At 48.1% G+C, this 24,857-nt stretch overlaps 1 protein-coding gene across 6 annotated transcripts in view; it reads left to right on the top strand.

Annotated features, from left to right (window-relative positions):
- PTPRM (protein tyrosine phosphatase receptor type M) overlaps nucleotides 1-24,857 on the top strand; it is a 749,971-nt gene that overhangs the window by 709,357 nt on the left and 15,757 nt on the right. For 3 of the 6 annotated variants that reach the window (XM_047793743.1, XM_047793742.1, XM_047793744.1), the window contains 9 exons: nucleotides 7,318-7,434; nucleotides 8,140-8,190; nucleotides 12,572-12,726; nucleotides 12,972-13,107; nucleotides 14,836-14,985; nucleotides 15,641-15,814; nucleotides 16,834-16,965; nucleotides 21,106-21,231; nucleotides 22,898-23,061. In XM_047793743.1, the coding sequence (XP_047649699.1) occupies nucleotides 7,318-7,434; nucleotides 8,140-8,190; nucleotides 12,572-12,726; nucleotides 12,972-13,107; nucleotides 14,836-14,985; nucleotides 15,641-15,814; nucleotides 16,834-16,965; nucleotides 21,106-21,231; nucleotides 22,898-23,061 (1,205 nt within the window). The remainder of the gene's footprint in view (nucleotides 1-7,317; nucleotides 7,435-8,139; nucleotides 8,191-12,571; nucleotides 12,727-12,971; nucleotides 13,108-14,835; nucleotides 14,986-15,640; nucleotides 15,815-16,833; nucleotides 16,966-21,105; nucleotides 21,232-22,897; nucleotides 23,062-24,857) is intronic. The other 3 variants (XM_047793745.1, XM_047793747.1, XM_047793746.1) reach the window with 1 other exon arrangement.

Below are 24,857 nucleotides of genomic sequence, written 5' to 3'. Positions count from 1 at the left end.
TAGACTTGGGTCCCTGGCTCCAGTGCCCTAAAGCCAAGCTACTGGCTGCAGGGAAGGAAAGGGCGGCATTTCCTGCAGGCGCCAAGCAAGGAGTCCAGGCGGCAGGTGCTCAGAGGGCCAAAGGCCCCGAGGGCTTTCAGGGGAAGGTTTTTAAAGACAAGGTGAGGAAGGGGAGCTGTGGACGTGGGACATTCTTCTGGTTGGTGGGGAGGTGATCGGGAGTCAACATCACCAGCCTTCTGGTCCCCCCAGGTCTGGGGTCTGCATGCTTGTGGGCAGCTGGTGGGGGTTTCATATCTGCAAAATAGCTCAGAGGCTATGGCTCAGAAGATTATCTTTAGCTCTTGAGGAGGAACTAAAGGTCCTTGACTTCCTTGACGGGTTGAACTGTTGTTATTTTGTCTTGCTTCACTGTTTTCCTTTCTTTCCCCGTTTTCTCATTTTTCTAATTAATTGTACTCGTTGGAACTCAAGAAAGCCCTAGGAGTGCCTTTTACAGACCAGAGGGGGGCTCTTGCAAGAAGGCCCCACAGGGTCCTGCTTGGTACTCAGGCAAAGCTTTTCTATGGATTCTTTCACTTGCTCTCCCCAACCTCCCTAAAACATCCATGCTGTTAGCCCATAATATGCATGAGAACACTGAGACTCAGAGGGTGCGTCCCTGACTGCAGCATCACAAGTTAGCAAGAAAGAAAGCCAGTGCACGTCCCCTCTTCCTTCATCACGCTGGGACCAAAGCAATCCACGTTTTCAGTCTATTTAAGTGAGTGAAAGTTTTCCTTGCTGTGAGTGCTCTGTAAAATAATAATAATAATAATAATAAAATAGAAAAGATTTAGATGCAATAAATCTGTCCTCTTGGAAGGCCCGTTGGCAGCTGCTCTTGGCTGGGGCTCTTTCTGGTCACCGTGCTTCCTGGCAGCTTCTGCTCTCGCTGTCCAGGGCCTCCATCAAAGCCGCGCACAGCTGGCCCCCGGCACAGCTGTTAATGGAACTGTGGTCACTCTGCGGATGTCTCTTTTTAGACAAAGAGTCTGCTGAAAGCCCCTTGACAAATCAAAACTTGTACCGGTGCCTTTTCTTTTTTCCTGCTGCCTCCCCTCCGCACCCCGACAGCTGTGTCTATGACCTGGCACTGCCCCCACTTGAAGGGCTGACATTTAATTCCTTAATCCTCTGTAGTCCTGGGCTTCTTAGCAAAGGGAGTCCTGTGCCAGGGCACAGAGCACAGAAACACACCTCCACGCCCTGCCCTGGCCTCCTTCCCGGGCGAGGGCGGAGCGGCCGGGGAACATAGCTGTTTTTGATCAGGGACCAGATGAAGGATGCTTTCCTTGTGTGCTTCTGTCCTTCCTGCCCTGCTCGCCTCACAGCCTCCCTCACCCCAAGAGGCCAGGCAGCTAAAATCACTTCAAGGCTACTGATCTCTTCCTGAAGGTGGGCCTGGGGAAACTGAAGAAAGCATAACTCACTTTGAACCCCCTCCTCCCGAGAGCCCTGTGCTCAGGGCCTGTCCGGGGCCTGTCCTGGCCACCATCTGGCTCATCACCCTGAGCCAGCCTCTCATTTTTTGCTCCTAGGACACCAGCCAGGGAGAGAAGGATGGGGGTGGAGGCCGGCCCTGGTCCCTGATGGCTCCCCCCTCAGGCCAGCCACCCCAGAGGCCACGGTCGTGAGAGCCCAGAGAGGCCAAAGCACAATCTGAGCATGAAAGGTTTGGCTGTTGTGATGACCCGGAAAGTGAGTGTGTGGAAGCTGACTGTGTCTGCAGCTCCTCACAGCTCTACTGGGTATGAACCCACCCACTAGTCACAGCATCATGTCCTAATTTCATCAGGATTTGATGAAACCTTTCCTGAGTGGGAGAGTAGGCCTGCTGCCTGCTGTCACGTGGCCTCAGTGCCCAGAACAGGTGTGCAGAAAAGAGGAGCAGAGAGCCCAGGAGCTGCCCTTGGCTTCTGCCTGTGTTTCTCCAGCAGAGCTGGCACAGGCCTCAGGGCTCCCCTCTCCCTCTTCTTGCTCTGGGAAACCCAGGTTCACCATTCCAGGACTTTTGTGGGCTGCTCTATGCCCTCCTAACTGTCACCTACTGTCCAGATCAGATCACAAAGCTCTCATAATAAGAATTCCATCTGGGAGGCGCTCACCGCAAACCAGCATTAGGGCAGTTGTTCTTTTTTTTGTTGTTTTGGGTTTTTGGTTTGTTTTTTTTTTTTGTATTTTTGCCTTTTTGCCTTTTCTAGGGCAAAAACGTGGGATCCGAGCCTCGTCTGCAACCTACACCACAGCTCACAGCAACGCCAGATCCCTAACCCACTGAGCGAGGTCACGGATCAAACCCGCAACCTCATGGTTCCTAGTTGGATTCGTTAACCACTGAGCCAAGATGGGAACTCCAGGGCAGTTTTTTTTTTTTTTAATGACCGTACCCATGGGAATTCCCAGGCCAGGGATTGAATCTGAGTCTCAGCTCCAACCTACGACAGATCCTTTAACCCACTGCACCAGGCTGGGATTGAACCCAAACCTCTGCAGTGACCTGAGCCACTGCAGTCGGATTCTTTTTTTTTTTGGGGGGGGGTCTTTTTTTAATTTTAGGACCACACTTGCAGCATATGGAGGTTCCCAGGCTAGGGGTCGAATGGGAGCTGTAGCTGCTAGTCTGTACCACAGCCACAACAATGCCAGATCCAAGCTGTGTCTACAACCTACACCACAGCTCACAGCAATGCCAGATCCTTAACCCAATGAGTGAGGCCAGGGATTAGACCTGCATCCTAATGGATGCTGGTCAGATTCGTTTCCGCTGAGCCAAGACAGGAACTCCCTGCAGTCAGATTCTTAACCCACTGTGCCACAGTGGGAACTCCAAGGGCATATGTTTTAGCTGCATTATATCACTCAGTCCAGTGGGTCCCAGATGCATCTGTACTTTGGAGTCACCTGGGAGCTGCAGGAGATTACAGATGCCTCTTTCTTACCCAGAAATGATGATTTAATTGGCCTGGACTGTGGCCTAGGCTTTGGAATTTAATTACCCCACCCCACCAATGATTCTAATGTGCAAATTTGGAAACTTCTGACTTAATCTTAGGACCCTCAGAAATAGGCCCAGACCACCTCCTCTACAGATGGAGACCCTAAGGTTTAACAAACCTGAGTGACTTTCCCGAGCTCAGCCCAGCCTTAAAGAGAGAGCCAGCCTCTGGAGTCAGGCTAAATCCTTGCTTCTCAAAGCGTGGTCCACAGACCAACAGCATCACCTAGAAGCTTCTCCAAAATGTGAATTCTGGGACTATACATATTCAGACCTACTGATTAGAAACGCTGGGCTGGGGCCCAGTGCTGGTAACAAGGCCGCCAGGGCCTTGTGATGCCTGCTGGAGTTTGAAACCACTGCTGTAAGGACATCAGGAGGCCCCCAGGGTGACGGTGATGTGCAGCCAGCCTGGGGAGCTACAGGCCAGCCCCGCAGAGGTCCTGTGACTTTATCGTATGTGGGATCATCTGGGCTGCGGGTTAAAAATGACCCATCAGAGAAATTTTTTCAGGCAGTTAGAAATCCCAGAGTTATTCTGCTTTGCGTACTGTTTCATGTTTGTGAATTCTAAAGTCAGCAGCAAGGCCCCATTACAGGCAGGGACAGACTGTGCGTACCTGCTGCCCTGCAGTGATGGGCCCGCAGAGCCTCAGCAGCGGGTGCCTGATTGATGGCCCCATAGAACCAGCGCCAAGACACCAGGTAATGAGATGAGCCTGATCAGGGCCTCGAATTCTGGGCTGCTAGCTGCTTGGTACCGTCATGGAGAGGATGCGGGAGGCTCAGTGTCTTCCAGCAGCTGTGGGGCTAGCGCCGGGCTGCAGGAGGCGGCCAGGCAGGTGCAGGATCAGAGAAGAGGAGCGACTGGTTCTGAGGTTCCTGGGCACCAAAAGGCACCCCTGAACCCCAGTTCTAACATCTCTGTATGCAGACCTCAGAGGCCAGGGAGCGACTCAAGCCCCCGACTCCCCCGGCCTGGAAAGCCTGCATCCAGAAAGAAACATAGCTTCCTTTATTTTTTTTTAAAGCAAAATAATAACTTGACACAAGTCCAAGCAGTGAAAAAGATACTAAAAGGAACTCAATTTGGAAAGGTTTTGAGTAGGCTGAAAACAGATGTGGCAAACCATTTCAGGATATTCTGGGAGATGAGATGGGAGGGAGGGATGCGGAATGGCTCATCAGCCTCTTCTGGGCCCGCCCAGCCAGGTGCCTCTGCTCTGAGGTGGATGCCATAAGCATGTTCCGGAAGGAGCTTCCTTCCTCCTAATGACCACTCGGCTGGGTCGTTTGCATCCTTGGCTCTCTAAGCTTGGAGAGCGGAAGAGGCACCAGTCCCTGTGGCCATTGGCCCCGGGCAACCCCTGGACCTCGGGGCCACTTCCTGCCGCATCTGCCCAGGGGGATGGGGGGGGGGCGCCTTGGGGTGGGGGCAGGGGAGCCCAAGGGACTTGAAAGAGCTGTCTGTCCGCAAGGAAAGCCCTAAGCCTTCAATACCAGGCTGTTGTTTTCCTAACTCCCAGCCGTGGGAGCCCCCACCCCTGTTGACAATTTGGAATGTGGAGGTTAAGGATCCTAAAACAGAAGAAGTGACTATGCCACGTGCTTACAACAATCACATTCTGATGAGGCACTTTTGTTAGACAAGATATATCTTGTTAACAGGTTGCAAGCATGTGTTCTGTTCCTTTGTAATTTTTGGAGAAATACAGGATTGACTTAGGTGTTCATTCCATTGAGACCTGTATAACTTTAAAAGTGCACATGTATACTCTATTTGTAGTTTTGCATCTGTCCATCACCCTCGGTTTGTGTGGTTATAGTCACAAAAAGGTGAAAGCAAGCCCTCTGAAACAAAGACTTGAGTACCTGCCCTAGAAGCATCTTTGTTAATTACCATGGTGGAAGCAATCAGACATTCTGTAAGTGAAATTAGGGTTGCAGTCAAATTAAACATCACAAGTATGCATGATCTGCCCAGACTCATCTTACATCTAGGACTAGAACTGGAGAAATTAAAGATCTCTCTTCTTCTGGAGTATTGTCGATCTGGCATAGGCATCCATGATGTAAGTCTTTGAAATGTTACGGATAAGTCAAAATATTTATAAATATTTATATTTTATAAAGCCACGGCTAACATCCCCATGAGGGGAAAGAAAGATTCCGAAAGAAAAAGGAAAATGTAATGAGGGCAGGTACCATCTTTGTCTTGAGCTGCACAGTGTCTCCAGCCCCTGATGAGTCTGGCTTACATCTTTCCCAGGTACAGGTAACAAGGCTTAGCTGGAACCGCACTGTATTGGCTGCCAGAAAGTTTCAGGAGGAAACAGCTAAGATAATGACCAGCCTGTACCATGCTGGGGACCGTAGTGTACCAGGGTGTTCAGAGTTCTGGGAGAGTCCATGTCAGTCCATATTTCTTCCTGTAAATGGTCCCAATCTTGGATTGTCCTTCCTACACTGATCCTGTGATTGTCTTCATGAAATTCGATTCTGCGTGAACCTGCTGCATATTTACTGTGTATGGGACGCATGATGGATTTGCTGGGTTTGCGGAAATAAGCAATGCAGAGTCCTTAGCATGCTGGCAGTTAATGAGCAGGTGTTCAGGAGTGTAATAAAAGTGTTACACTAGCTGAACAGGCGTATCTTATCAGAACACCAAGAGAGAGCTCACATGCCTGGAGGAAAGACTTTGAAGGGGGGGGAGTGGCATTTGAGATATTATTTGACGAATGGATTAAATGTTCTGCTGGAGAAAATGTCTAAGTAGGGGGAGAACATTCTAACCAGAAGGAATGGAAGGGCTAGGAAGGAGTCTGGACCAGGAGGTCTGCTTGGGGATTGGGCAAACTACTTGGGAAAACTACATAAAATATGAAGGCAGCATTATAAAAAGATAAGGGTGAAGATGCTACTCGTGGCCAAATGCAAAAAAAAAAAAAATCTTTACATGCCAAACCAAAGTTAATTTCTATTTAATTTCATGGGCAGTAGTTGGAAATAGAAGTTTACTGAGCAGAGAAGTAACTGCCATTGGGATTAAACTTGGAAGGCTTTCTGCAGTTACTGGTATGGATAGAATAGGATGCCCACGAAGAAGTTACCAGAGCCTGAACTAAGATGGTGACAGAGGGAATAAAAAAGCTGGGAAACGGAGTTCCTGTTGTGACTCGGTGGAAAGGAACCTGACTAGTATCCATAAGGATGTGGGTTCGATCCCTGGCCTCGCTTAGTGGCTTAAGGATCCGGCGTTGCCATGAGCCGTGGTGTACGTTGCAGATGCAGCTCTGATCCTGAGTTGCTGTGGCTCTGGCTGTGGCGGGCAGCTGCAGTTCTTCCCACCCCCTCCCCAGCCTTTTTTCTTATATTTTTCTTTATAGGTATAGTCAATATATAGTGGAGAAAAGTATAAACCGACTATCTCATTAACACTTATTAGGTACTATTTTTTTCTTTTTTTTTTCTTTTATTACTCAATGAATTTTATTACATTTATAGTTGTACAATGATCATCACAACCAAATTTTATAGCATTACCATCCCAAACCCTCAGTGCACACTCCCACCCCCTCAACCTGTCTCGTTTGGAAACCGTAAGCTTTTCAAAGTCTGTGAGTCGGTATCTGTTCTACAGAAAGTTCATTGTGTCCATTTTTCAGATTCCACAGGTAAGTGATAGCATGTGATGGTGGTGTCTCACCGTCTGACTGACTTCACTTAGCATGATAATTTCTAGGTTCTGATTGGACCCCTAGTCTGGGAACTTCCATATGCCACATGTATGGCCCTAAAAAACAAAAACAAAAACACAGCTCTAATCTTTTCATCTTTACTTTTGGTTCTCATTTCCTGATCACACCACCTCAAAAATATTTGATCAATTTCTGAAACAAGAAGGGATTTAGAATTCAAAGGAGCTAAACTGTCACAAGCTATTTTTTTATAGTTTCCTTTTTGTCCTGTCCTGAGTAGAGACAGACAGGAAATGAATGGTTACTGTAACCGGGATGTTTGTAGTATAAATACAATTTGTTAACTTTAGACCATTTTCCTAGGTTTTACTCCTCCCATAACTCAAATTTGGTTTTCTTCTGGGGAGAGAAAAGTATAGGTGATCTAAAAAAATAAACCTTGGTCTTGAGTGTACAGCTTACCTTTTGTGTACAAATCATAAACTATAAATTGTACTCCATCATTTGGAGAATTCAAAAAAAAAAAAAAACACTCCAAACCCAAACCCTAAATCTTCATTTTCTTTGTGTTTTCTAAAGGTCAAATGCTGCAAATACTGGCCAGATGACACAGAGATATATAAAGACATTAAAGTCACCCTAATAGAAACAGAGCTCCTGGCAGAATATGTGATAAGAACATTTGCTGTTGAAAAGGTAAGTTTTCGCACTTCTTTGAAAAGCTATGGTCAGACATGAGCAGTAGTACCAGCCTCATGAACTTATCTGAGATGATTCCTACCTGATCACACCTGAATGCAGGTAGGCTCCATCCATGATTTCTCAAGACTGCATTTTGCCTTCTGATTCCGTAGAGGCTCAGTTTCATCTTGAAAGCAACTCATTCCCATTTCATGAAAAATCTATAATTTGCAACGAAACCAGAGGATGATGCCTCGATGTCTCCTTCCTCTTGCTTTTTTAACCTGGTTGATATGGTTCAGCCCATCTCCCTGTCCTCGATCACAGACAGTTGGATCAATGTCTTTCATGTTGTGTCTCCGTGCGGGTTTCCCGGTAGCGAGTTAGCATCAGGGTGGAGATACGGGTCCTAACCCCTCCTGGAACCGTTCCACTTCCTGGAGGCTTTTCAGGCCTGTGGTTTCATACAGACTGATGGATTTTTCCTGGGGCCAGTTTCTGCCTGGAAACCTAAGTAGACACGGGACGCTCTTGCATGAGCCGGCACCTCCATCATTCACTCCCATGCTGGTTCCAGCCTCTGCACTTGCTGGCGTGGAGCCATGAATGCCATGCTGTGTCCCTCTTTCTCAGCCCACGTGCATGGATGGGTCTGCCTCTCTGCGCCTTCTCTGGAGGGCATAACAGAGAATCTCCCTCCCCCCCTTTCTGCTGACACAGGGAGGGGCCGGAAGCGAAGCAAACTGCAGTCCATCCAGAGAAGTGTCACAGGTAGGCTGTGGGGAAGTGGAGGTGATGGGGCTGAGAAACACTCTGCCTTCCTGTCCTCGTCTTACCTTTGAAGAAGGGGACGCCTGGTTTTGTCCTGAGGCCCGCAGACTTTTCTGTCTAGACCTGACTCTCTGTGGCTGAGCCTGACACCCAAAATAGCCCCGTTGTCACCAGTCCACCCATGGCAGGGCCCCTTGGAGGAGTTGGGGTGTAAGTGGATCTCTGGGCAGGAGCTCCAGGACTGCTTCTCTCATTCTTAAGGCATCAAAATGCACTGTCCTGATTAAAAAAACCCAGAAAGGAGGAAGTGGCAGCATTTGCTTACTGGCTAATTCACCCTCATGTTTCAAACCACCTCTCCTGGTTTTCAGATCTGTGTTTGTCATAGACTCACAAGGCTGAAGAGACTTTAGTTTATTTTAATATGTTTCTCATACTATTTAGCATTTTTTCCTCAGCCTGTCTTTTTTTAATAAGCAGGCAGGAGGCTTGGAGGCCTCAAAGAATGTGGAGTTCTGGTTGACTCAGCTCTTCAAGTTCTGAACCTCACATTTTGATGTCGGGTTTTTTTCCCCCTTCTTAGGCAGGATTGGGGGGGGGGGGAAGTATGGAGGATTTTTGTATGGCTCTTGGCAAGAGCACTCATGAATAACTGCATTAAAACCGATAGTGATAAAAGACCCTGAATATTTTTTCCTTTAAAAAAAATCATCCGAAAGCCATCACTTAAACATGGAGTTCTTTGAACAATAGTCAGCTCTCTAATAAGCTGAAAATGCATCTCTGTTGCTGAAGGAAGGGTTTGTTTGTTTCTTTGCTCTTTTTTTTTTTAACCTCTTGGTGTACTCTCCTCCATTCCCCAGCTGCACAGAAATGTTTCTGAAATGCCCAGTTATTTTAGTCATCAGACAAAGAGGGGGTGCAAGGAAGGACAGGAAGGATGAGGAGCTTGTTATGGCATTTGGGGAAATCAAAATGACATGTTAGTGATGTTCTAACCCAGCCATTGGAATCTTTAAGGAAAACAAACCATTAGTAATGGAGCGGAGCACTTGTAGGTTTTAAACTTCCTCATGAGAAAAGAAATGTAAAAAGCAAAAAACCAAAACCAACCAAGCAGGCACTTGGAGAGTTCAGAGATTCTTATTCTATTTTGAGTGTATTTGCATCCAGGGACCTAAAGATGAAAAGTGAGTTGGGCTCCCTTCTGCGACACAAGCAGGCAGGTTTGCGATTTGAAACAGATCCATTGCCGTTTCTCATGGGATGGTCACCTTTCCTCCCCCTCCCCCCACCCCACCCCCAGGGCTGAGGGCTCAGAGCTAAACAGATCAGAAATAGCAAAGCTCCCATTGTGTGGGGAAGAAGACAGCTGAGAAGTTCCTATGGACCTGGGCTGTCCCAGTGAGTCTGTCCCTGCCTGGGCTGGCGGAAAGGAAGCTGGTAACAGGAAGCTGGTGGTGGACACCGAGCTCTCTCTGCCTGGCACGTCCCTGCGACTCGGAATATGGGCAGGAATCTGCAAAACAGAACCCATACCAAGGGGTTCATCCACTCCATGCATCTTTACCAGGCACCCAGTCTGGGCTAGGCACTACTGTTCATCTCGGGGTCTTCCTTCCCGTTATTTTACAAGGAAAACGAAGTGACTATCAATCACTTTTTTATATAGCATGAATACTTATTATGTGTATATTATCTGTAGTATAATATTCACAGAGTATTAATTCTTATTAATGAAAAATAAACAAAAAACATACTTGATATCAACTTGAAAAGTACTGGGGTTGTGATTGCTAATCACGTCTATGATTCCTCCCTGCCCAAATATATCACAAAAAAAGCTAAAGGAGAAACTGCCATGTCCACGAATAAGAATAAGAGGTGAATCAGGGGCAGTTTCTGGGAGTTCCAACTGTGGCCAAGTCAGTTAATGATCCGGCTCATCTTTGTGGCAGCGCTGGTTCAATCCCAGGCCCAGCACAGTGGGTGAAGGATCCAGCGTTGCTACAGCTGGGGCATAGGTCACAGCTCCAGCTCAGGATCAATCCCAAATCCTTGGCCTGGGAACTTCCTTAGGCCACAGGTGCAGGCCAGAAAAGAAAAAAAGAAGCAGCAGTGGTTTCTGTCACTAATCTTGTCAGTAGTAAACACATTAGAGGGTGAAGGTTTATTTGGGGCAAAGGTTTTCTGTGTCCCAGACACTGACAGTTTTACCTTGCTGAAAAAGTGAGCCTCAGTTCAGTTGGGGGCCCATCTCTTTAAGGGATGGAATATGGGATCTGGGGGTGCTGGATCTGGAAGCTAGCAGAGCTAGAAAGGGAAGTGCTCAAAAAATTGAAATTAAAACTAACAATGTACAAGTATTTGTCCTCTTCACAATAAATACATATTTATTATGGGCCTTCCTGCTTCCAGGTGCCATCTTCTGCCCCATCGTCCTATGTAAAGCCAGGGGACCTCTGGGGGTCTTAGGAGGTGACACAGGCGCATCCATGTGCCTTCTGATGGGGGCTTTGGCCAAATGTTCCCATGATTTCAGTGATAAGAAGTGGGGGGTGGGGTGGGCTCCTAACCAGCTGGTTATCTTGCTCTGGGGTCACAGGGCAGAGTTAGCAGATGACAGGGGTGATTTTCTTTTGTGAATCCCTGACGGCTAAATTCCTGAACGCTTCAGCTCCACTAAAGAAGAGCATGGTTTTCTAAGAGCAGTAAAGCTTCGGCACTTGTGCATTATGAAGCCAAGAGAGATGAACGCACAGATGATGGCAAACGAGTCTTATCCTAAAACCTGTAATTGTTTGCCTCTTCTAGTCTTTTGAAGCATGGAAAAATTCTGAATTTCTTCCCAGCTAAGTCTGTGTGAACAATGACTGATGGTGAATGAGACAAGGTTCCTAGGTATTTAATGTTGAGATGATAAAACCAAACCCAGGGCCTAATGCAGAGATGGTTTAGGAAATGGCGCAAGTTTGATCTCAGATTACCTCCAGCCTTGATTCTAGAAATAACTGTTGTTTTCAAACCAGACTCTTGTTCTAAAACACCATCTTAATACAGAGGCTCATAGTTAGAAAAGAAGATGATGAATAGAAATCCACTTAATTATTCTCAAAACAAAAGTAAATTTAAAAAAAATTGGAGTTCCCATCATGGCATAGCGGAAACGAATCTGACTAGGAACCGTGAGGTTGCTAGTTCGATCCCTGGCCTTGCTCAGTGGGTTAAGGATCCAGCGTTGCCATGAGCTGTGGTATAGGTTGCAGACGTGGCTTGGATCCTGTGTTGCTGTGGCTCTGGTGTAGCCGGCGGCTACAGCTCCGATTGGACCCCTAGCCTGGGAGGCTCCATATGCCACAGGTGCGGCCTTAAAAAGACAGAAAAAAAGACCAAAAAAAAAATTTTGTCTGTTTCCTTCTGTCTGCCTTTCAGTTCTATGGTGGACCCCCTCCTTCCTAAGTTTACTGATCTACATAGAATTCCAGCAAAAATGCCTCTTGATTTCCGTGGTGTGTATTTGCTGAGGTGCCTGTTCCCCACAGAAGCATGGTTTGCACCTGATTGATGGTGACAAGACGAACAGATTAAATGTTTACCCTCTTGGAGTTCCCTTTGTGGCTCAGGGGGTTAAGACACCAACATAGTGTCTGTGAGGATGCAGGTTCAATCTCAGGCCCAGCGCAGTGGGTTAAGGATCTGGCGTTGCCGTAAGCTGCAGCATAGGTCACAGATGCAGCTTGAATCTGGCGTGGCTGTGGCTGGGGTGTAGGCCAGCAGCTACAGCTCTGATTCGACCCCTAGCCCGGGGAACTTCCGTATGCCACAGGTATACGGAAACCCAACAAACTTGAGTTGGAGGTGAAAAGTCCTTCTTCCGGTAACTTTCATGCACAGCCCCAGCTTGTACTTGGCCGGAGTGCCTGGTGCAAACAGCACCAGGATTCAGGAGAGCCACCTAGGGCTCTGGGTCTGGGCAGCCAGTCCCGAGCACACAGAAAGCCCCTCAGTTCCTTCCTATCTCTGTCCGGTGCCTCTTCTGTGGGCCACTTCTCACACGCCAGGATCAAAGTGACTTGCAAACTGTTAACAGGGTCTGCATTTCAGAAAGGAGGTTCCAGGAATCCAAGAGGTCATCTGTTCGCTGTGGCACCTGCCAAATAGCTTTTCCCAAACATCATCTCCCCCCTCCCCCACCAACATCCTCCTCCCCGTGAGGAGGTTTCTAAGTGTGTCCCATGTCAGGGTGACCTTCTGCCCAGTGGTACAGGGTGTCCCAGGCCTGGGCTTACCAAGTCAAGAGTCTCAGGTGCTCTCCTGGCTCCTCATCATTGATTTTCCTCTGTTCTCTTCCTGTGCTGTGCTGACCCATGGCCCATGGCAGCGAGGTGTTCATGAAATCCGCGAGATCAGACAGTTTCACTTCACCGGCTGGCCAGACCACGGGGTCCCCTACCACGCCACCGGGCTGCTGGGATTCGTCCGGCAGGTCAAGTCCAAGAGCCCTCCCAACGCAGGCCCATTGGTGGTGCACTGCAGGTGAGCAGAGGCCCAGGGCTCCGGAGGGAAGCCTGGGGGCCATGGGCACAGGTCTCCTTGGGGTGATGAAAACGTTTGCAAACTCGATAGAGGCAGCACATGGTGAAGGTGCCAGGTGCCACTGATTCTATGCTTTATGAGGATCCTTTCCTGCCTCGTGAATTTCACCGTCAGGCCACTCTAAGAGCAAGCGGCAGGACAGGGGCCCTTGTGCCTCCCCTGACGGAGCCCTGTCTTTTCTGCAGCGCTGGTGCAGGGAGGACCGGCTGTTTCATCGTCATCGACATCATGCTGGACATGGCGGAGAGGGAAGGCGTGGTGGACATCTACAACTGCGTCCGCGAGCTGCGGTCTCGGAGGGTGAACATGGTGCAGACCGAGGTACTGCGCCCCTGCCCTCGGGCTCCGCCCCCGGTACCCATCCTGCACCCCTCCCACGGCCAAGGGGAGAGAGGAAGCCCCCAGAAGAGTGATGCACCACCAAGCTGTCCCTCCCTCCCTCCTTCCCTTCCTCCATCCCCTCTTCTTTCCTTTCCTTCTTTTTTCATAAACACACAGAGAAGGCCCGGGGTACCCCAGGTCACAGAATCCGCTCCATGAACCTAATTCTCCTCCCTTGCATCTGCATCCAGGGTCCCAGTCCAGGCTCTACACTTAAGTAGTCAGGGAGTCAGCATCATTTCCTTTTACTGAGACTTCTAAACTAGCTGGTAACCAGAGCAAGACCACTCCTGAGAATAGCCGGGCATTTGCCAAGTGGCTTTTAAGAGTAATCTCTGCATTTCATTCTCCTCCTGCTGTCCTTAAAAATTCTGCCCAGTGGCCTGGCATCATGGGAATTCACCCATTTTCTGGAATAACTCTGTATCAACTGGAACTTCTGTAAATTAGAATTTAAGATGTATCAGGAATTTTAGATTTTTTAGAAAAAGTATTGCATCCTAGTCCCAGGAAATTCATATTTTTACAACTCTTTGATCATTTTAAGTAGGCACTATACACACCACCTGGAAAATGATTCATGAAATAGAATAAGTAAGAATCTCTTACATTTAGATTGAGCATTAAAGTTTACAAAAGCCACGGGGGAACCTAATTTCATTTTTTCACTAACGGAGAAGAATAGCAGAAACTGTAAATGCAACTTTCATGGCCTTTCTTTTCTTTAGAACAAGGGTCCCTTTTTTAGAAGATAATAATGATCATAACATATTTTGAATGTACTTTACAACTGATTAAATGTTGCCACAACCGCTTTTTCTCACTCAATCCATCTCTGAGGTGTTGCTTGATAGGACTGGGCTGTTTTTGAGAATTAGGAATTCTAGTTATTTATAGAAAATAAAACAGCAGTTGGATTCTTGCATTTCATGTAATGGGAGATCAATAATAAATATGGTGAAACTTTACTGATTAACTGTAGGGAAAGTCAGGGCCGATTCAGAATTAGAGGCCAGTGTTAGTTAAACCACAGACTTGTACATACAGACAAGAGCCCTTCCCTTGGACACTTAAGGACTTCTGTAATCATCACCGTAATTAATGTTTCAAAATAAGGAGACCTAAGTGCTTGGCACTGTTTATTTTCGTACTGATATCAGGTTTCCCTGGACCATCTTTGCACCATTAATTTGGTTAGCAAATTCCTCTTTTCATTATATAGAGAGAAGATTCTGCTCTTCCCTCCTCTGAAACACTTAGTTCCAACTTGTGGGATCAGAATCACGGAGACGAGGCAGCGGTAGTGTCTCTCACATTACAGTGCTTGCTCTGGTATTTATCAGTGTCCGAGTGGTTTCAATCGATCTGTTTAACGCGTCTACACTGAGCCCCTGTTTATCTCTTCCTCCCATTATTACACTCAGCACGTGGCCAGTCCCTAAGGTGCCAGCCGTCCTACGTGGGGAGCAGGGTTGCTGGTTCTGGAAGAATCCCCTCCCAGCAGTTAGTCCCCGCCTCCACTTTCTCTCTGGAGGGAAGTTATTGTCTGTAATGGCCGGACTACTGCTGCATTATTATCTTGACAGTGTGGGGCTGCCTTCCCTCCTTCTCTAGTCCTTTCCAGTTATTTGGTTTCTCCACTGCTAACCAGTCCCATCTTCCCCCCAGGAGCAGTATGTGTTCATCCACGATGCCATCCTGGAAGCCTGCCTTTGTGGGGACACCTCGATCCCTGCTTCCCAAGTCAGATCTCTCTATTACGACATGAACAAGCTGGACCCCCAGACAAACTCCAGCCAGATTAAAGAGGAGTTCCGGGTAAGTCATGCTACAGGGAGAGGCGATCAGCTCAGACCCTGCTCCTTGAGTATTTCGAGTCAGATCCCCAACCCTTGAGAGATGCCACACAGCATCTCTCAGCCTTGGCACATTGACATTTGGGTTCTGTCCCTCTCTGCCGTGGGGCTCTCCTGTGGGAGGTCTAGCCACATCCCTGGCCCTTACCCAATGGGGGGCAGGCAGCCTCCACACCAGCTGTGACACATGTGCAGACATTACCAGTGTCCCTGGGGGCAGAGCTACCTGGTTGAGAACCACTGGCCAGCAGAGTCAGGCCCCCCTTGGCAAGCAGTGTAATGGGGGCAAAGCCAAACCAAGCAAGGTGCACTCAAGGTACTCGCTGGGCAAGAATTCTTCCTGCCGTGTCTCAGGTTCACGTTCAGTCTAAATGTCTGACTCTAGGCCAACCTCCACCCAGGCACTTACTCCCCAGCATCCCAATGTCCAGTCCTAGTCAGACCCAATGGCACCCCCACAGTGGCCCTTAGGTCTGACGGACAGTGTCTATGGACAAAATCCCAGGAGAGGTCAGAGAGTCCAAGTGAGGGCGCATCCACTGCAGGAAACATGGGCTTCCTGGGGTCTGGACACGAGACAAGGTTCTCTTCCCAAGTGTGTGTCCTCCGTCCCCTAGACCCTGAACATGGTGACGCCAACCCTGCGTGTGGAGGACTGCAGCATTGCGCTCCTGCCCCGGAACCACGAGAAGAACCGCTGCATGGACATCCTGCCCCCCGACCGCTGCCTGCCCTTCCTCATCACCATCGATGGCGAGAGCAGCAACTACATCAACGCCGCTCTCATGGATGTGAGATGAGGGATGGGGTGGGGGGATGGGAGGATGTCCCTACAGGGGCCTGCACCTGCCTCCTCTCTTGGGACTTCTCTGCCCTGTTTTTTGTTGTTGTTGTTGTTGTTGTTGTTGTTTTAAAGACGTAAACTGTATGTTCAACAACATGCATTTCAGATTCCGAATCTGTTTTTGGGTCGGGCTCATAGTCTTGGTCTCCCCGAGACCCTGAGTCCAGGAAGAGTGATAAATGAGGCAGGTCCCGGGTGCTCTCCAAGCACGGAAATTTTTAACCTGCTGGCCGGAGAGCAAGAGACAGCTATTAAGTCAGGAAGGCAGTGAAGTGGGATAATATGGTTTGCAGCATTATTTGAGTTCCCATTTCTCCTAATTTAGGCAGTAATTAACATGGGGGGAAAATCGCCCATCGGCACAGAGAGAACACAACTCATTACTCCCTGTCAGTCTCTTTGCTTCTGACTGAATGAACATTTGCTAGTCAATTGATGGGGAAAGTGAATGGGTCTTTTCAGTGCTAATATGGAAATTTGAATTCTATTAGTGTGATATCAGTGAAAAGGTATTTAAACTTGTTTGAAGCTCTGCAGAGCTGTAAAAAGCATGGGTGTCCTTTTATGGCAGGAAGAAATAACAGCATCTCACATGTAAACAACAAGCAAACAGATTTTAGGAAAAAACAGAACTATTTATGCATATTTTTAAAGTTAAATTTTCTCCATTAAAATAGTTATGTATAGGGCCAATATTGCCTTTCTGCCAAAAACACACAACAAAAAAAAAATTATAAGGGATACTTATTGTCTTCTTGGTATCAAAGTAGGAGAATTTTATCACTGTTATTCTGTAGATGAGTCTATATTTAGTCTGTTTTGGCATCGACAATGGTGATAGAATTCAACAATTGTTAAATATGTTCACTGTTTTATGTCACAAGCTCCCATGTGTACAAAATAAGTTAGCTTCCTCCTGTCACATTTTCCCGAGTATATTTGGATCTCTCTTGTTTGTGTTTGCAGAGCTATAAACAGCCCTCAGCTTTCATAGTCAGCCAGCATCCTTTGCCAAACACAGTGAAAGACTTCTGGAGACTGGTCCTGGATTATCACTGCACTTCTGTGGTTATGCTAAATGACGTGGATCCTGCCCAGGTGAGACTCAGGAGTCACAGCCATCAGAGCCCGTGCCCAGGGTCAAGTCTGTGTTTGCTTTGTTGGCACATTGAGAAGTGCTATCCCCTGGTGGAAGGTCACCAGCGCCAGGCAAGGACTGAACCGGAGATGCTGAAAAATCCAGATGGAGTTAGAGATGGGGCAGAAGATAGTCTGAGACCAAAAAGGCAGCCTGAAGTGATAGATGGTGGGAGTGACAGGGCAAGACGGAGTCAGAAGATAGGCTGTTCCTGAAGGTTGGTAATCCTGACTCAGGGGCAATAGGAGGTGCGGGGAGAGTCAGAGTGAACAGGGGCCCGAGCTTCTCAGAGCCGAGAGCAGAGCAAGCCGACCAGGGACCGAGGAAAGGCCGCCAGCCTCCAACAACCTGGGGTCCCTCCGAGAGCCTCTGCACACTCCTGGCCCAGCTCACCTGGAGTCCACAGGCGGCAGCGGCCATGGGGGGAGACCAACAGGTGTATCTAAGGGACAGCAATTACTTTCATCAACTCTTTGGTAAAGATATGAAAAGGAAATAAAAGTGTAATTTGAAGATATGAAAAGCTCAGAGGGAATTCCCATTGTGGCTCCACGGGTTAAGGATCCGACTAGTATCCATGAGGATGCACATTCAATCCCTAACCTCGATAAGTGGGTTAAGGATCCGGCATTGCTGTGAGCTGTGGTCTAGGTCGCAGTTGTGACTCAGATCTGGTGTTGCTGTGGCTGTGGCGTAGGCTGGCATCTGCAGCTCCAATTTGAGCCCTAGTCTGGGAATGTCCATATGCTACAGGTGCAGCCCTAAAAAGACCAAAAAAAAAGAAAAAGAAAAGCTCAGAATTATAAATGGGGCTGTTGCATAGCTCTCTTCTTAAACATAGAAAGAGAAAATTGGGCAGTGGTGACTCAATCTTAGTAATGGGGTTAGAAGCTTTTCTTAAAGGGATTTGTCAGGCCAGCGTTGGCACCCAGGCCCTGGGAGCTGGATTCATTGCTTGAGGGCAGGGCTGTTCCAGTCCTGGCCTGACCAACCATGACAGAGGGCCTCTGGGAAGTTTGAACTTGACATGTTGTAGGAGTAAACTTGTTCTGGAACTGAGTTAATTTTCTGTCTCATTGACACAAATTTTTTCTTTGAAAGAAATTCTTTAGCCAAAAAAAAAAAGAAAAGAAAAGAAAGTCTGAAGTATTGCAGCATCCAAACTGGTCAAGATTTTTCCTTCCTAAAATCCATTTTCTTGTCATCAGTTTGCCCTAAATCCCACCGACTTTCAATTCTCTAATGTTTTTAATTACGTTTGAGGCACTGCATTATATTGTTACGGCTCCAGCCTGAAAGCCAGTTAATGAAATAATAATGATAATCCTGCCTTCATCTAGTCCTTATTATTTAAGAAGCTTAAATATTTTAGCTGTCTTCCCCGTTGATCCTTTTCCGAGGACAGATTGCAACCATTTATAAAAACAAGCAGACAGCACCGCTCAGGGAACACACCTAGAAATAGGATGGAGGACGCTGATTTTCTAACTCATGATGCCATGGGTTAAGTTTCCCTGATTCAAGGTTCCGTAGTCATAGACAGTCAGGAGATAAATGACCATGCCCTCTTAAGCATCATCATTTTCCCCTAACGTGAATCCTGAAACGTAGGAGATGCTGTTGTCTTCACTTTGGTGAACCAGCCATCAGTGATTTTCGAGTGTTCTTTTTGAACGAGAGTGTTTGGGTTCGAAAGCTGTGTTCTAACCCCTCACTGTCTGGACCCACACCAAGCCCTGGCTGACTGGCAGCCAGAGATACAGAGAGGCCCCGTTCCATGCGGCAGAAGCGCTGGTGCTCAGAGCCGGAGAAAAGGGGCTCCCGGGATCCAGCCTTTTAGAGAACGCTAAATGGAGCGTTTGAACTGAACGGCTTTGCAATTGCACAAGAATAGCACTCCACCACTTTAAGTATTTATAGGTCCCCTTCATGGACGTGTTGTGCACTATTTAAGCCATTTTCCACACGGTTTCCTTGGGCAGAGTGCAGAATGCGTATGTCGGGAGCCAGGCACCGGCCCGGGGCTTTCATATTTCTCTGCTGTAAGTGACAAGCTTTAGATCAGGGCCTGAACTCAAAGAGCAGACAGCACAGCTAGCTCGGCCGAGAGAAAATGGGCGGAATGGTTCAAAAGTGCGTGTTCCAGCTTTTATTACTATCTCAGCTTCCCCTTATGATGCTTATTAATTTTAACAGTGGGTACCCTTGGGTATCAAAAGAAAATAAACATCAGCAGGCTGTCTTTTGCCAAGGCAGTTTGATAATTTGTCACCAGGAAGCACTGGTGAGGAAGGAAACTTTTCATGGAAACATTATTTTAAAATAAAGAAATGTCAATTTCTAAAATGCTGAAGACTTGGCATTCCCTTGCAGCACAGTGGGTTAAGGACCCAGCATTGTCACTGCAGCCGCTCAAGTCACTGCTGTGGTGCAGATCTGATCCCTGGCCCAGGAACTTCCACATGCCACAGGGAGGCCAAAAAAAATAAATTATTTAATTTAAAATCATACCATAGACCTTGCTAATGTAAAAAAGACCCTTAGTCATCCATCCTGCTTTCATTCTTGATCTGAAATCCAAAGCTTGAGCTTCTTCGTAACACAGGGAAGGAGATGACTCTGAAAACTATCTTGCGATCTCAGCTGTAAGTCAACCTTTGTGATCTTTGATGATGAGATTTTAGATTCTTTGGAAAATAAAAGTCATCAGGAAAAGGAGATGCGGGCAGCAGGTTCTCCGTCTGAGGTACATGGTTCTGCTTCGAATGAGGTGACACTTTTCTCACCTGTTCTTGGCTCAAAAGAAACAGATTAGAAAACAGTGAAGTAGTTCCCTCTTGCCCCCCGCCCCCAGCCATTTGTCCCTCAGGTAAATCAGAAAGAAACGAGTTCTATGTGGGAGAAGAATCTGAAAAAGAATGGATCGTGTACATGTATAACTGAATCACTTTGCTGTAGAGCAGAAATTATCACCTTGTTGTAAATCAATTATACTTCAAACTTTAAAAAATGAAAAACATAAAAATTTAAAAATTTAAATAAAACCAAAAGCCATAAAATAGAAGATACACCAAAAAGAACGGCATAGTATGAAATTTGGAGATACATCTGAGTTCTCAATTTTATATTTCTTGAATTCAAATTATTATTTTATACCATTAAATCTTAAAATATATTAGTCATTGTTAATTTCTTCTCTCCCAGGACAAATTAATATACACAGTGTTAATATATATACTGAATCATAAGTATAAGATGAGGAATTTTTAAAAAGAAAAAAGTTAAACACTGCTGCCCCAAAACATGACTGCACACCAGGTCCCCAAAGAAGTTGAATTTCAGACTTTAAATGCCCTAAGTTGGGTCTTGGAGTTTTGGGAAAGGTCTGTGAGAACAGATCAGGGTTTTTTCTCACCTGTCAGTGTTTCTATGGGGCAGCAGCAAACGAAAGCCCCCTCCCACCAACCCCACCCCCACCCCTGACACCCACGTCACGTGCCTCAGGTTCCTGCAAAAGTCCTTAGTTTCCCAGAATCACCAACCCCTGGAGTTTGAGATTCCAGATAAAACAGCAAAACAGTTGCTCTCATGACAGCAGGTTTTCTAGATCTGTGCCGGAAGGGTTGTGACCAGAGCGTGAAAATGTAATCCCACACTGTTACCAGGATCTTGTCACAAAGTAGCCAGGTCCTCAAAAATGATTGCAAACTGCAAGGTGACCCAGACAGGGAAGATGGAGATTCGGGCATCACCAGGTCCATCTCAAGAGTCTCAGCTCTTGTGCTGGCCGCTTGTAGCATCTCCCCAGGGCATGAGAAGAGTTTCCTCCAGCGGCTATGTGTTCAACAGCACCCACCTACCCTCCATGGGAAGCCAAATGGCTCAGGTTTTGAAGATGCTTTGGAGAAAATGGAGGAAAAGGGACTAAAAGGACAGGTGAATTTCAGGACTCTGCTGGAAAGAAAAGAGGGAAGGCAAAGAAAATAAAGTGAATCAAGGGTGTGATGAGAATTCCCGACACTGGTAGCGACCTCACCCAAGCCATGAGGGGTGAAATGTATGCTTATCATTAACCTCGCATTTCTCTGTTCCAAATTCAGTTGTGTCCGCAGTACTGGCCAGAAAACGGAGTCCACAGACACGGCCCCATCCAGGTGGAATTTGTCTCTGCCGATTTAGAGGAAGACATCATCAGCAGGATATTCCGTATTTACAACGCATCCCGGGTAAGGGCCGCGGTCTGTGCGGCTTGTGTCATGGTCTCATTCTTTTCTTATTTGTTGAGTGTGTAGGGTGTGGGGGTCACTGCTCTAGAAGCCTGGGGTCCATTCTAGGAGTTTGTGAGCACAACAAAGTTCCTGACTTTCTGGAGCTTACATTCTAAAGGGAGAGGACAGACAAGAGATAGTGGGTACAACAGATATCATACTAGATTTGTTAGAAAGCAGTCGGCACGACAGGAGGAAGAGTGGGAAGGCAGGAGGTACCAGGGCCTGGACACAGGGACAGCAGATGTACCCAGTGAGCAGAGACCCTACCAGATTGGGGGAGCAGCCACCTGCTCTCATGCAGGCAGCTTTCCAGGAAGAGGTGACAGTCAGTGCAAAGGCCCCGGGGTGGGGCCCTGTCCAGTGAGTTCCCACAACAGGAAGGAGGTGGCTGTGGCTGCAGCCCAGGAAGCAAAAATGGGAGTAGCTGCTGGGGCCAATGCAGGGGGACAAAGATTCTGTAGGGCCGCAGGATTGGGGCTTTTGTGCTAAAGGAAATCAGGAGCCAGTCCAGGGTTTTAAGTAGAGAAGTCAAGTGATACCATTTACCTTTAAAACACACCCTCTGGCTGCTGTATGTAGAGGCACGTCAGGAGGCTACTATGATAATCCAGGTGAGAAAGAACAAGAACGGGACAGGAGTGGCCGCAGGTGGAGGGTACACAGTGACGAGATTCAGGTGTATTTTGACGGCAGAGCCCAGAGGATGGGCTGATAGGTTGGATCCCAGGGGAACGAAGTGTCTGTCATCCTGAGAACCTGCTCAGCCGACAGTAACCAGGTTAGGAAAGGCTGTGGGGGTTAACAGGATTGCTGGGGGTAGGGGGCAGGACAGAGGGTCAGTTCAGCTGGGAACGTCCTAGGTTTGAGTATTAGCCCCCGACGTGGGAATATGGAGTCAGCCTTGGAATCTGTGAGGGTGGCGTTCAGAAGTGAGGTCTAAAGCGGAGACGCAAAGCGAGGACTTACTGGAGTATTTAAAGCCAGGAGACTGAAGGAAACCAGCAAGTGAGAGGCAGGGAGAGAAAGGGGCCTGGGAGAAAGGGAGGCCGAGAGGAGAGAGCACAAGACGGCCGCAGCGGGGGAGGAAGAGGGGTCGCAGGTCAGGTGCTGAAGCCCTGGGAGGTTCAGTTCACGTGACCCACCGGGGACCAGGTGACCTCCTGAATACCGCGCTGCAATTGCATTTAATTATAACAGGAGGCATTCCAGTCGTGGCGGGATTTTGCCTTTTAGGGCGGCACCTGCAGCGTATGGAGGTTCCCAGGCTAGGGGTCAAATCCGAGCTACAGCTGCCGGCCTGCACCACAGCCACAGCCACGAAGGACCTGAGCAGCATCTGCAACCTACACCACAGCTCACGGCGACGCCAGATCCTTAACCCACTGAGCGAGGCCAGGGATCAAACCCGCAACCACATGGTCCCTAGTCAGATTCGTTTCCACTGCACTACGAGGGGACCTCTGAAACACCTGGTTTTTTTATAACAGCTCAGGAGTGAGATTCCTCAGGCCAGAGGCCAAGGTTCTTGCAGGCACTGGTGCGCGGAGGTGAAGGCGGGATCGGCCCACTGGGCTTCAGCGAGAATAATGCCTGTGTTCTCACCTCTTCCACTTCCCTGCAGCCCCAGGATGGCTATCGGATGGTGCAGCAGTTCCAGTTCCTGGGCTGGCCGATGTACAGGGACACGCCGGTGTCCAAGCGCTCCTTCCTGAAGCTCATCCGCCAGGTGGACAAGTGGCAGGAGGAATACAACGGCGGGGAGGGCCGCACAGTCGTGCACTGCCTGTGAGTGCTTGCCTCCTGCTTCCCCACTGCTTGTCTCGCTCTATTGTTTCTAATAATTCAGGGAATTTTATTACATTTATACTTGTACAGCCATCATCACAACCTACTTTGAGAACATTTCCATCCCAAACCCCCTGTCCACCTGTCCCCTTTGGTAACTGTAAGTTTTTCAAAGTCTGTTTCTCTTCCGCAAATGAGTTCATTTGGATCCTTTTTTTTTTTTTAGATTCCACCTAGAAGTGATATCATATGGTGTTTGCCTCTCACTGTCTAACTGTGCCTAGTATGATAATACTTAGATACATCTGTGTTGCTGCAGATGCCCTTATTTCATTCTTTTCGTGGTTGAGTAATATTCCATTGTGTACATGTATGGAAAAGAAATAAGAGGCCTGGGTGACAGCTGCTTGGTCTGCTTGTGACACGTTCGCTTTGCAGAAAACAAGATAGTGCACATTTTGCATTTGGCTGGGGGTGTCTCCCTGCTATAAAAGGAGCCCTGGCCTTGCCACTGGGAGCCACCACCACCACCCCCAAAAAGCCCCACCTGGGTGGGTTCATTGAGCTGCCAGCTCATGAGAAGCAATTGTGAAGCTTTGGGGAATTTTCTGACCTGGGTGATACACTGTTGGTGACTTGAAGCCATCTGTGGGGGAAGTGTTTCAATCAGAGTGCCCCACCCCACTGCCCAGATTTGGCAAAGCAGGTAATGGCTAAGCTGGTTTACCATCACACTGGTCGGTAATTCTGTCGGAAATCATGTCAGAGGTTTCCAAGGAACTCTTCCTTCTTTGTGGTTTTTAAGTGTTTTGTCTTATTTGCCTGGAAATACACACACACACACACACACACACATGCACGCACGCACACGCATAGGCATGCACGCACACACGCATGCACACACTCACACACACGATTTGATAACAGCCAGTGTGCCAACGGGTCTCCAGGCCAGTAGTTTTAGCAGGTGCTAAAATGGGGGAACCTTGCTACAGAATAATAGTTACCAATCTTGGCTGCGCATTTAGGGAGCTTTAAAAAACACTCTGGGCAAGCCACACCCAAGCCACTTAAATCAAAGTCTTGGGCGAGGGGGGAGGGGAGGAGGACCCAGACATGGGTATTGTTTTAACTCCCAGATTATTGGAATGTGTGGAAGGTGCAGAGCCACGGACCAGCGTCTCATGCTTCTCAGAGCGCTTTCACCTGCGTTTTCTCGTGGGCGAAGCTGTGTGGTTAATCAGCCCGCTGGAGCTGGCTTCGTGGAGCTGGCAATTAGAAAGCCAGGCAATTAGGGAGATAAGTAGAGAATGTGCCGAAACTGAAAGTGTGAGCTTATGTCCGTGTCTTCAGTGACGTGTCATCCGAAGCCCATGGTGAGGTCTCTGTCAAGGGGAAATAATGAGGCAGGCAGACCCTCATTAAAATGGCCATCGTGGCTAAGGGCCTGGGTTCTACCCACTCACAAAATCCCAACACCCCCCCACCCTCCCACCCCCTCCCCTGGGGCCCCGGGAGCCTCCCTGGTGGCCAGAACTCTGCCTGCCTCTCAACACAAAACGCGGCAGTGTCCCATCCTTCAGGAAATGCGTGTCCCCCCACAAGAAAGAGTCTGCTGAACCTCCTCACACCTGTCCCCACCCAAAGGCCTCTCCTCCATCCTCTGAAAAGCTACCCCCCCGCCCCACGGTCCCCTTCCCTCTCTCAGACCCACTTCATTGGAAACATCTCTACTGAGGGAGCTCCCATTATGGCTCAGCAGTAACAAGCCCAACTAGTATCCATAAGGACGTGTG

The sequence above is a fragment of the Phacochoerus africanus genome, chromosome 8, assembly GCF_016906955.1.
Source record: "Phacochoerus africanus isolate WHEZ1 chromosome 8, ROS_Pafr_v1, whole genome shotgun sequence".
Classification (NCBI taxonomy): Eukaryota; Metazoa; Chordata; class Mammalia; order Artiodactyla; family Suidae; genus Phacochoerus; species Phacochoerus africanus.
The sequence above is the reverse complement of the archived record's forward strand: the minus strand, read 5'-3'. Positions and strand labels throughout refer to the sequence as shown.